Here is a 12,990-nt window from a genome sequence, read left to right on the forward strand (position 1 = left end):
TTCTCTTGATGAAGACTGAAGCTTGACAGTAGATGGTTTCAATAGTTCAATAGAATTGACAGGCTGACACAAGCACCATTGCTCACCATCTCTAAAAAGCTAATTCTACAGTCAAGTTTTCAAAAAGATACAACAAATACAGTTAGACGCCGTTTTGGGGTTGCCTCATGATTTAGTGTGATGAATATAAAACAAAGTAGTAGAACACTTTCTAGAAAGATGCTCTGGGAATCTGAGACTTAGAGGAACTGTTGAGTTATAAGTAACATTGAGCTAAATACTATTTCAGAATGTGTTGTTATGTCATTTATAAGACTGAATTTTTTAAAAAGGAAGATTTTAAATGGCTATAAGATGAACAATGATGGTAAGAGAGAGGGAAAGCTCATAAACTGTGAACTTACTATCACTAATGAGAAAGGTTGGCATTTATACAGGAGTCTAGGAGTTAGAAGGACAGCCTACGAGAGGCCTTAGGAGGAAAGGGAAATGTGAAGCTCTTAAAAACCATGTTCTGATTAAGAATGTGCATGCATGAAAAACAGATAAAGCATCTAGTGAAAACTAAATTGGAGTCCCCAATGGCAGAACACTTTATCACAAGGGAAAATAGCATATCTTTGCAACATGAAGGAACATAGATTGAAATACCGAGTTAGAAGAACTCAAAGAAAGAGGGTTTGGAGGCAAATGAAAGCATGTGGACACTGCCATTTCCTGCTTCCAGCTGGTCCAACCAAGGTCCATGGAGGATGTTGACATAGACATTAGTAAAGGGAAGATCTCCCTCTTCATCTGAGATTATGGGCCCTGAAGGAAATATATGTCTGAGATTGCTATAGCCATCTTTACTATTATATGGAGAGTCTCTATCTGGGTGTAAAGTACACATACAGTAAAATATTATTACTTAAACCATAATTTCTAAAAAAATAATCATATAGCTGAATGTTGGGGCAATATCACATTACTATTAAAAAATGCATAAGCGGCGCCTGCTCTCAAGTTCAGTAGTATTTACTGAAACACAGACAGATAACAAAGAGTTTGCAGAGTAGCATCAGTCCACAGACCATACTTTGAGTAGCCCTCTGGTAAAGCAGGGTTCAAAGAAAAAGAGAAACAGATTCCTAACCATTGTTTGAGTACTGTACCTGGATCCATCTATGCCCAAAGTAAAAATGACCCTGAAATGTCTTATATGAGTTGCTTAATGTAGCTTAAGTTGGATTTCTAGCATTGCAAACTGAAAGAGTCTTGACTAAATAAAACACATGGTTAAGATGCTGCCACTCATTCTCCTAAACCTATGGCTGGCATCGTTAATCCATCACAACCTTCTTCCCCATCATATTCAGGCACACCTTCAGAGTCTTTCTAGATATAGTACTCAATGAAGCCTTCAGTTGATAATCAGAGTTAGCAAAAACATTTAAATCTACCTAGTATGCCTGAAGGCCTCTTCCTGAGATCCCATATCTAGTAAGCCCTTGCTTTTTTCTTTGTTATGACATATGTTTAACAAAGCAACTCCTTGCTGTCAATGACAATTCCATAGGTTTTGCTTCTTATGCAGCCAGAAACTAAATAGACTCCAACAGTGGTTTTATCTCTTACCTGTCGCAAATCATACACACTTAAGACAATGGAGATAACTGACAAGATGATGATGGCCACAGAGTATTCTATGTAACCTTGAGACAGCCACAAAGTTAGGGTAAAGGCTTGGAACATGTAAAATGGATTTAAAACCTGCAGGTACAAAAATAGCATTTAGATCACTTGCATGGACCTTAGTAGCAGTCAAGAAGATGCCATTTCTTTATAGAATGGCATTTCCCCTTTTTTCTTCACAACATGCAACAATGTCTAATATTTAAGAATGCACTTAGAAAACCATTAATTTCGGTGGAGTCAATGTCAAGCACATAGAATGTGATATGGTGGAAGCAAAATTATTTAAGTATTCAGAGCCATGGCCACACATTGATAATTCTTATTCATTTTGAATATTCAAAAATATGTTACCAATAACAAAATCCAACAATTTACCTTTTCAAATAGATTTACCCATAACGGAAGAGAAATATGCTTCAGTCTCTTTTCAAAACAAACTTTAATGAAAACAACTTTGACCATTTTTATTGCAGGTTTTGGGTTTTCTTTTCCATGCAATCCCATGCTACAGATTTAGTCAAGTTGTGCAATGAGAATTAGAGATTCTTCAATCTTACATCATAGGTCTTTGCAAGATTCTCTGAGAGCCAGTGAAATCAGCATAGGCCTTCCTTTGAACAAGAAGAATAGTGAGGAGAAATGTCTTACCTACGTCTGCAGTGAAAATCATGGGCAGACTGTATTGCCAGCCCTAAAGCTGGTCATCCATGCAAGTATATTTTAGTAATACCTTCAACTTTTTTTGTTCCTTCATTTCCCCATGTTGGTCCTGCTGACTTCACTAGTAACAATGATAACAGAAGGCAACCTGAGGGGGCGGAGCTAGAGGTCACCTGACCTACACAGGTAGCAAAAATTAAAGAGACCATCTGAGCAAAGCAAGGATCCTGATAATTGTAAAATAGATGAAATAGTACCTAAAACCAGTGCTGTTCTTACCTCTACTTTCTAGAATTTTCTAGTATATTAAATGGACTTCTAGTTTAGTCCTATAAATGAACTCACATCTGGTTAATAAGCTAATGGGCTGTATCTTAAAAGTTTCTTAAACCCTTAGATATATTTTGTACATTAAAAAAGCTTTTGTTCCTCAACATTTCTTATTATTTCCATTGCAGCACCATGCTTTTCTTACAAATTATAGCTCTTCTGTTTGCTTGGCATAAAATGCTCTAATTGTATATTATGCACTAATGTTAACACGATTTTCAGTTTACACAAACTCAGTAGAAAATTGGTTAAATACTTCTTGTAGAAGAAATACCATCATAATTAATGTAGTTCTCTTACTCAATATTCTTTTGACATCAAATGTGGAAAAAGTAGTTTTACTTGCTTTTTTTCTGCTAAAGCCCTGGTAAATGGGTACCAGAAAACAGTAGCATGCCTCTCAAAATAGACCAAATTGATACCCGGGAGAGTAGAGTCTTTGGCAATTTGGAAATGTACTTGAATAAGAAGTCTGAAAAGCAGCCTGCTTTTCCATAGTGGCAGAGGCTATTCCTACGTGGGGATATGGGGTACATGGGAAATCTCTGTACCTTCCACTCAATTTTGCTGTGTACCTAAGGGAAAAAAAGCCTAATAAAAAATATACTTTATAAAAGATATGACCATGTTCAAAAATAAAATGACCATCATTGTAAATTAGAAATCGTCACAGAGATGTAAAGTACAGCATAGGGCATATAGTCAATAATATCGTGATAACCATGTACGGTGTCAGATGAGTAATAGACTTATTGGGATGATCACTTTGTGACGCATATAAACATCGAATCTCTATGTTGTTTTGTACTCCTGAAACTAATACAATATTACATGTCAATGGTAATTGACAACCACATTTTCAAAAGAAAGCAACAGACTAGGAGCACGCAGCATTCAGTGAGGACGAACGTGACCAGCCTGCCAGGTCCCAGACAAGGACCTGACAGAGACAGCTAGAAGCACAGTTCTCGTGGGAGTCAGACAGAAAGTGCCCCATACGTGGCAGGGGACAAAACCCAAGCTTGCAGAGGAAAACAGAGGAAGCGGTGGGGCTTTCCTGCCCTAGAGCAGAAGCTGAGAAAAGTCACAACGAGCAGTGGTTCATCAGTGGAGGGTGGAATAGGAGAGAACAGAGCCTGTGGTGTAACTGTGAATTTGGCCAAGCCCCAGGCTGGCTCATGGCCTGCATCTAACAGACCTCCAAGGGGTGGCGCTCAAGCTTCCATTAGAGGCCCTAGTTCTAAACTGGAGACCCACGAAGATCAGTAACAGGCAAATGCAGAACCATTAGAGAGGGAGAGGGAGCACAGAAAGAAAGAGAAAACTGGAGGGGGGAACAATCCCACTTACAGTGAGTTTACCAAAAAGATAAAATAAAATTACTTCAAAGCACACAAGAAAATGCTCTCTAACAGAACAAAACAAAAACCTACTAACAAAGGAAGAAGCCATTCTCAAGAAAATGGAAATAATAGAGCAATATTAAAAGACCAACATAATGTGCTTAAAATCCTCAAAGATATCATGGCAACCATAATATTGCCCCACCACCACCCCCACAACTACCATCAGCAAAACAAAGAAACAGGAGATTATGAAACAGGACTCTCCTCACACTGAGATTTTAAAGTGCATTTGAATTCAAAACAAATGGCTATTGAAAAGGACCAGTTAGAAATCCTGGAACAAAAATATATTCTTATTATTGAAATTCCATTGACTCTATTCCCTATGCTGTACTCCATATCCCATGACTATCTATCTATCTATCTATCTATCTATCGATCGATCGATCGATCGATCGATCGATAGATAGATAGATATTAAATTATAGTTGACATACAATATTATTCAGCTTCAGCTTCAGGTGTACAGTGCAGTGGTCAAGCATGCAACAACAACAATAAAATATTCTATATATAATAAGTACATATATATTAAAATATTTTTTCAAAGGAAACCTCAATAGATAAGAAAAGCATAGACTTAAGGCAAAGACGGAATAACAAAAAGAAGTTACATGCATCACAGATTTTGTTCACATCCAAGTACCCGTGTATTGCTTAAGATTTCCCTGAGGAGTAGAAAGTGAAAAGTAAAAGATGGGAGTTTTTGTTTTGTTTTTTTCAAAAAGAAAAACAAACAGTCAGTTACCTGTTTAGTAAGCAGCTTCCATATGGGTTGGATTTCGACCTCAATGGCATTGGGCCCGCACACTAATCTTCTGTAGGAGATTGATCACCTATTAATGTCATACCTACAAACTCATCAATAAGAGAATACAGGCCAAACTAAGCAGAACTCATTTCTCCACCCTTTAGGAATTTTGTGCTTTCAACAAAAAAATTAATAAGCAAATCCTAAAATACCAATATATTTTTAAAATGAGTCAGTGTATGATAAACAAAGCTGTTATGTTGATCTGGTTAAAAAATACCTTAAGTACAGTACAACTCAAGAGCCAAAATGAAGTTCGAAAGGCATTTTGAGTTATTTTTAAAATAATTTGTACTCTCAGAGCAGCTAAAAAGACACAGATCCGAAGGCAGCTGTTGCTGGAGTGTTCAGGCATTCTGCATGGCCCTTAATGTTGGAGAGCACTCTGTCTTACCTTGGTATCTGCAGCACCTAGGACAGGCCCTCAGTACATGAACGGAATGAATACATGAATGAACGAGCCTAGAAGATCATATAGGGTCTTCATAGCTCGCACCTTATAAATCCACACATATGTACATTACAAAAAAGGAGCCCTCATATTTGCACAACATTTAAAAATTTACAAAGTTCTTACAAAAGGTTCTCTCATTTGATCCTCACAATAGTCCAAGGAAAGGGCTAATATCCCCATTTTGCCAAAAGGAAAAACCCTTCAGTGCACATGTTTTGCCAAAGGTGCACAAAGCTAATACTAATCATGACAATGTAACTTTTAAGCAGAGAGGACAGTGTCAGACACTGCATTTAGCCTTTTATATACATCATCTCCTTTACTCATCACATTACCCCTATGAGATGTCATATTACCATTTTTATTGTAAAGACAATTGAAGTTCAGAAAAACTAAGTAATTGTTTCCAGTCTGAGCTAGAAAGAAGCAGAGCCAGGCTTCACACACCATGAGAAACTCCATTTCTCACTCTGTCACTGTAAGTACCAGCGGAGAAAATCGGCAGGATGGATCTTTGATCTAAGGTATAACAAGGAGTGAGCCCAAGTTTGTCTGACTTTTAAGCCATGATTTTCCAAGTCCAATTGTTACTTACAGAGGTCAGAGAGAACTCAAACCATGGTCTTCTGACTCCATGTCATGAAAACACTGAGGTTCAGGGATGTGCTGCTGTTTGACTTCACAAGTCCCTAAACCTCACACTGGGAAGAGACCATAACTCATGTCACCTTGGTGCTAGGGATCCTTTTACAGAATCCATGGAAAAATAGCCTGCTGTTAACCAGGATCCTGAACTTGGTCATTCTCTCTCTCTCTCTCTCTCTCTCTCTCTCTCTCTCTCTCTCTCTCTGTCTCTCTCTCTCTCTCTCTCCCCCCTTAGATTGCCCTTCCAACATTTTTCACTTTGTAAATGCTTTCTGAGCCTTTGAGAGCCAAATCTGACAATACAGCCTAGTAATTAAAAAAAAAAAAAAATGAGATCTGAGAGACCAGGATTGAATCCAGCTAAGCCTTTGTTTTCTCTGCTTTCTCAACATAGAACCGGTTTTCCCCATATCTTTGCATGGCTCACTCCCTTGTTTCATTCAGGGTCTATGCAAATAACACTTACTTATTGGAGCCTTCACTAATAATTCTGTTTAAAATAGCCACCCCGACCCCCAACTCGTATTCTCTTTATCTCCTTAACCGCTCTCAGTTTTTAAAAAAGAACGTTTGATAATCTAAAAATTACATTTTATTTTTTCACATGTCAATAAGCATGCAAACAATAGATTGTAACTTCCACTAAAAGCTTCTAGAGGACACTGACAGATCCTGAATCAGGCCGAAAACAGGGCCTAATACAGGTAAGGCATTGAAGAATTATTTGTTGAATGAATGAATAGATGAATGAAAGGTGAGCCTTGGTTCCTTATCAAGGAAATGGGCTTGATAATACATGCCTAATAAAACTGCTACCAGTAGCATATGAGATAAATAAGCATTTAATACGGGTGCCTAACACGTGACAAGTTCTCAATAAATTGCAGCTATCTCTGAAGTGTTCCTTACTCCAGCAGGCACAGTTAACTATATTTTTCTCTCCTCCAAACAGCCTTTCTTTTCTTAGTAACAGCACGTACCTCCTTGAATTGTTACATATAGGTACATGTCTTTCTCCTCAAATTTCCTAGGCCCTCTTTAATGGCAAGGATGGAGCTTTTCCAACACTGGTTTCCTAGCATCTAGGGGCACAGTGTCTGACGCAAAGACTGTTCCCTAAATATTGGCCTTAATCAATGAGGACATGTGTGACCCAGGTCTAGAAGAGTCTCTCCCCTAACAAGGCTGAAAACCCAGTTTACAGAACTACAACAGCACACAGGTGGTGGAAAATCAGTTCAGAAAGGAGCAAGCCACGTGCCACATGAGCTTCCGCTTTCCCTGTGTGGTGAGAAGCTTTCTGACGTTACTAGCGAGGGAAGGAGCTCAGCGTCCGTGACCACTGGGATCCAGCGGCTTAATGCTTGCCTGTCGATTATCCTCTTTAGGGCTCCTCTGGGCCATGTTTGAATCACAGCCAGGCATGCCCCTTGCTGTTTCATCTTTTCCGCTATCTCTTGCCCAAAAAAAATATGGTGTGTTTAGGATTGTGTACTCATTTCAGTCTCAGCGCAAGCCAAGCGGAACTTTCAGGGACATTGACCAGTGGCTGAGCAACCAGAAGGAACATGACACTTGAAGCTGGGTCCCTGAGAAAAGTTCCAAGGAACAATGCGGATTACACGCTCTGGTTTTAAAAATCTGATGAGCTGGCAGGGAAAAGGGGCCCTATGAGTTATTCTAGATGGCTTCATAAGACTAAATAGGCTGAATAAAACTTAGTAGGCTTGTCTAATATTCAGAACTATTCATTATGGAAATAGTTGCTTTGGAGGTAGAAGGACCCTCTCCAAAAGAGATTGAAGAATTTTTAACAGGGAAGTTGTGGAGAGAATTTCTGCACTGACTCTGAGCTGGGTTTAAAGGATCACCAATGTTTCCTGCAACTAGTGAATCTACTGGAATGTATTTATTTCTTAAAAACCAAACATAAATGACTAGGAATACTTCTTTTGGGAATTGCCTATTTCTTTTTCAGTCTGATTAGTCACTCCTTCGTTTCTTAATGTATTCACCAAGTAATTGTTGAGAATATGTTCTGTGCCAGGCACTTTAGGCTCCAGAGGGTGAAGACAAGAACGGGACTCGAGGAGGCAGGAAGACGGTGTCAGAACCACTGCTGAACTTTTTCAAACTACACATGACCATTCTGCTTCCATTCTGATATACCACCAATAGAGAGAGAGAGACTTGTAGTTTTGCAAACAGTTAATGCTAAGCCAAGGAATCTGGCATGACCTGCTTCTGAAACCTGGAATTTTTAGGGAGTAGACCTACAGAGTTTTAAAAAGTCCCCAGGTATTTCTGTTAGTCAATCCCTCACTCCCCTGACCCTCCTGCATTATAAATGAAGGGAGATCCTAGAAGTTTCATAGATGCGTAGCGTATGGCATCCAATTGCTATGATTGGGTCTGGCTGTATAGCGTAACAAGTATGTTGTTGGTCTTAGAGTCCTCCCATTACAAAAATTATAATAACAAGATTGCATGTTTCGGAAAATTGCTTTCTGGGGAAAAAAGCCTAATATTTGAGCAGTGCTTGAAACTGCTTCTATATTTTAATGAATCACTTACCCGGAGAAGCCCCACTTTACAAATGACATAAAAGTCATTTCAGTTTTTCACATTAGTCTTTATCTGTGACCCATCCATATCTTTCATTTCCTAAAGTCTGTTTCTATACAGCCTCAGAGAAAGTCAGGCTCGAGTGAGGGGCTTCCAGCAGCAGTTTTGGGCAAGTGCCGGGAGAAATTTTCAGGTATGTGGATCCTGAAAGCAGAGGCAGGAGGGCATGGGGTGGAGGTGGGGGGTGGAGAAATCCCGGCCAGAAATATCACCAGAGAGATACAGGACTTAGATTTACTGGTGTCACCATAAGACTTAGCTTTTTTTTTTTAAAACAAGGCATTGAAGTTTAAGGATTTTATACTTTCAATGGACCCAGACCCATAGAACCACAGGTCTGACAAATCCAATTTATTAAAAATAGAATGTTGATCTCAATGGTTTGTTTAATTGTTATTAAATTCCCAAGGCACAGTGTCACATTTTTAACTAACTTCTAACTGAATACGAACAGTAGAGACAATCTTATCGGCTTCCAGAAGAATGAGTGAAGCCTCCTCTATTTCAACCAACACTTCCTTGTTCCTTCCCAAAGAACTGACCGAATGGGCAAGGGTCTATATTTGGACCATATCCTAGGGATGGAGCTTTCAAAGGGGATAAAGTTCATGATTTCTTTTCTGACTTTTGCTCCCCAAAAGACTTAGGAGTAAGAGAATAGGATCTCATAGCAGCCCTAGTCTCTTTCTCTCTCTCTCTCCTGCCTCCTTCTTGCTTCTTCTTTCTCTCCGTTTCAATATTCTCTCTTCTCCTGGAACAGCTTCCACCAGCTTGGAGCTGAGCAATGATGGAATTTCTTTCCTCTGGTACTAACAAGCACGACTTTTTGCTCAGCGGTGTGACAAATGTTGAGAATTAAGGTTGACCCTGCAGAATCACTGAGCCGACTAGGAGCATCTCTTTCCAGTTCCATGTTCAGTGATGTCACGTTTGTGGCTTGAAATCAGCCAGTGTTAGAGTCATCCCATTATAGAAACTGGCGAACTCTACCCGTAAAAGCTTTTTTTTTTCTTCCAGAGAGCTGGGTTACCAGCAAGGTGCTTGGTCTGGCGTTAACCCCATCAGGAGCTGGCTGCTATCTCTGCTGTCAGAAAGTTTCCCTTCTGTTTTCAGAAGACTAAAAAAGGAGGCAAGAAGAGGGTGGGATGAGTAAAAAGATGAAGAGATGCTCACCTTAAACTGTGCTGTAATAGGGAGACTATTAGATGGATGGGGGATAAGGTAGGGGTTTTTTTTCTATATGGCCCTGTTACCAGGAGGTAAAAGAATTACCTCAAGTGTCCATGGACCTGTCTAGTACAGGTTCTAAGAGGGAGAGTTGTGCTGAGTTCATGAATGAGTGAAGCTAGAAGCAGGGAACCTCCTGGAATAATCTTCTTGCTTTCTTCCTGATGCCCTCTGACAATTTCTCTCCAGGGTAGTTCTCTCTCCTGATGTTCTGTTTTGCCTTTTGCTACTGAAAAGTGAAAACTATGTAAATCTGTGTATTTTCCCTCTTTGTCTAGCGTCAAGGAAGTCTAAAGAGAAAGTTGTATTCAAACTCTGTGGTTTTCATCATCAGAGATTTTTGTGTATCCCAGTTTCTTTATTTCTCATACTGTGCCCTTGCTTTCCATGCAAGCAAGCTCAAGGAAGTTGATATCTCTCAATCATTCAGTCACATTCATTTCTTTTTTTCAGCTTGAGTCTTACACTAAAAAGTGAGGGGGGGGGAATAGGGGTGTGTGTGTGGGGGAGGGGGATGCTCCACATTCTATTTACTATCCTTTCCCTCCAGAAATATAAGCCCATAAAATAAAATATGCCTATATGTTTATAAGTAGACTGTCTCCTCTATTCATATTTGGGAAGACTATGCCCATCTTACTTATTATTGTGAAGTTCTTTATTGTGTGGACCAGATTTAAATTTAATTACGTATGATGTTTATTAAAGCCTGGAACTTGATAAATCAGGACAAACATGAGGTGGCAACATTGATGGGAAATCTTTCCTGTGGAAATGGTTTCCTAGACAGAGCATATCTATATTTATCAACTAGATTTCCTAAATGCCCTAGACCAATATTTTAAAGTCTTGCGTTTAATGTTATTAAACCAATATGTTTCTAATGACTTTGAAAACTTTCTGTATTTCAATATATTAAAATCTGAAATCTTATTTAATAACACCATTTCTAAGGCATTCTGCAATGTTGTCGTGGTATAGATGCCTATTTCATTTTTCACAATGTTCAGGCAGAGAGAAACCTTAAAAACAACAATAGATCAGTACTTTTCAGTCTTAATGTACCTACGAATTATGGGGATACTTGCTAAAAATGTAGAATTTCTTCTCTCACCACTACCCCTAGCTCCTACCTACTAAATCAGAATTATGGGGGTGGAGCAACAGAATCTGTATTTTAAGTACCAGGTTGTTTCTTAGCTTGAGAAATTAGTTTTTCTGCCTGACTGTGAAAAAAGGTCAGGCAGATTATGTCCCTAAAATTAGGCAAGAAATGAAGCTGATTATTAAGACTCTGGAGAAGGCTTGCAATGCTTTCCTTTCAGAGTCACCAGAATCGACCACTTCAAATATAGATGAGGGGAGCAGGGACTCCAGCTCACTGCTAGTTCATGAGAAGCATAAGCGTTTCCTATGCTACTACTATTATGCTATGATTCCCTAACCTGTGTGCCTCTAAAGATAACATTCTCACAATCGTACAACTCTTCTATGCCTCTTTTTCCTGCTAATCAGTGAATGTCTCTGTGGCAGCAATGACTAGGTCTTTTTTATCCTGACTTCCCTAGTGTCTTGCAAAATGCCTGGCATGTTAGAAGCATTTAGTTCATAGATCCATCAATGCGTTCATTATTCATTCATTCCACAAATATGTATTGCGCTCCTACCGTGAATCAGGCCCTATTCTAGGTGCTGCAAATACAGTGGTGAATGACACAATTAATTGAACAAACACAATCTTCATCTCCAGGGAGGTTCCGTAAAGTAAAATCCAATCATAATATTATCTTTGTCTCTCTGAGGATTTGGAGGATTAAGAAGCTGATGTTTATGAAATGACTTAAGATTTTTCTTGAGGAAAAAAATTTAGAAAGACAAGATAGAGAAGACAGTTCTACAACCCTGAAAGAAAAGATCAACTGTTATTTGCTTGCATTGTTCTTTTAGTCTTTTCTTTTTAATGAGTTTGCTTATGATGCCAACAATTTAGACTATCTCTCTGATGCCAGCAAATAAACTGGGATTATATGAAGCTGATGAAGCATTATGCCAATAATTAACTGATCACAAGCCATTTGACATCTCAATTTCTGCTGGCAAAGTTCATGGAGGGAGAACCGCAAACCTACCTGACCTCCTGTTCTTCACTGGTCAGACCCAGTCCGAATGTGTGATGGATGTCGTAGCAGGAGTGGCTGTCTTCCAGCAACCTAGGGTGTGATCAATACAGGAACTACATTTCAGTTCATGGCACTCAACAAATCAGTGTTCTTCCCTTATACTCTGATGGAGTGTTGAGAAAAAGTTGGACTTACCCAACTTTCTGAAACCTCTTCTCCAAGTTGTCCCAAACATATCTCACTTTCTGCACTTGGATACATTGTAGCTGCAATGACAAATGTTAACAGAACAGATGTCATTCACAAAGAAAAGCCTATCAGGGGAGGTGAGGGTTATTCAATGCAGGTCCCCACATAGCTTTCACTTTCCTTAATACATAACTGTAATTCCTAGCTCAGCAGTGTGATATTCAATTTGTCGTCTAATAAACATTTACATTACTCACTTTTTCAGCAAAAAAATACCATAACAATGTATCCTTAAAAATCACTTACTTTTAATTCTGGTTTCAGTACAGCTTGGTTTATGACAGAGTGGTGGTCAGCTACAAGGGGTTCTTCTGGGTTCTTGCTCACAGGAAACTTGAGTGTGGATAAGGAGAGGCAGATCACCTTCTTCCTCATATATCTTTGAAATTCATCCTAGAAAAGATAACCCAGCCCATGAAATTCTCAAGTGTTATTCAGTAAGGCACTCAATCAACCAAATACCTTCCAAGTGCTAGACCACGGGTTCCTAAAGTTTGGGCTGCAGACAAGAGTATCAGTGTTATTTTGGAACTTACTAGACATGTAAATTGTCAGGCCCACCCCAAACCTACTGAATCAGTAATTCTGGAGGGAGGGCCAGCAGTTTCTGGTCTAAAGAGTCCTCCAGGTGATTCTGATTTGCGCAAAATTTAGGAACCGCTGTGCTAGAGAATAAAGGAAAAATAAATTTTGCAGGAAAAATATTGTATTTAGAAAATAGTTTCTGGCTATTTTAAAAGGACATCTAGATGTTTAAAATTTCCCTTAAAATACATGTTCTTGAAA

At 39.0% G+C, this 12,990-nt stretch overlaps 1 protein-coding gene across 2 annotated transcripts in view; it reads right to left on the reverse strand.

Moving 5' to 3' along the window:
* ATP13A5 (ATPase 13A5) overlaps positions 1-12,990 on the reverse strand; it is a 100,492-nt gene that overhangs the window by 72,185 nt on the left and 15,317 nt on the right. For both annotated transcript variants that reach the window (XM_019723136.3, XM_088794412.1), the window contains exons 3-7: positions 12,451-12,597; positions 12,151-12,221; positions 11,965-12,045; positions 4,822-4,891; positions 1,618-1,752 (exon numbers count right to left, since the gene is read on the reverse strand). In XM_019723136.3, the coding sequence (XP_019578695.3) occupies positions 1,618-1,752; positions 4,822-4,891; positions 11,965-12,045; positions 12,151-12,221; positions 12,451-12,597 (504 nt within the window). The remainder of the gene's footprint in view (positions 1-1,617; positions 1,753-4,821; positions 4,892-11,964; positions 12,046-12,150; positions 12,222-12,450; positions 12,598-12,990) is intronic.

Source organism: Rhinolophus sinicus, chromosome 17, assembly GCF_057876585.1.
Source record: "Rhinolophus sinicus isolate RSI-liver-muscle chromosome 17, RSI-T2T, whole genome shotgun sequence".
Lineage (NCBI taxonomy): Eukaryota > Metazoa > Chordata > Mammalia > Chiroptera > Rhinolophidae > Rhinolophus > Rhinolophus sinicus.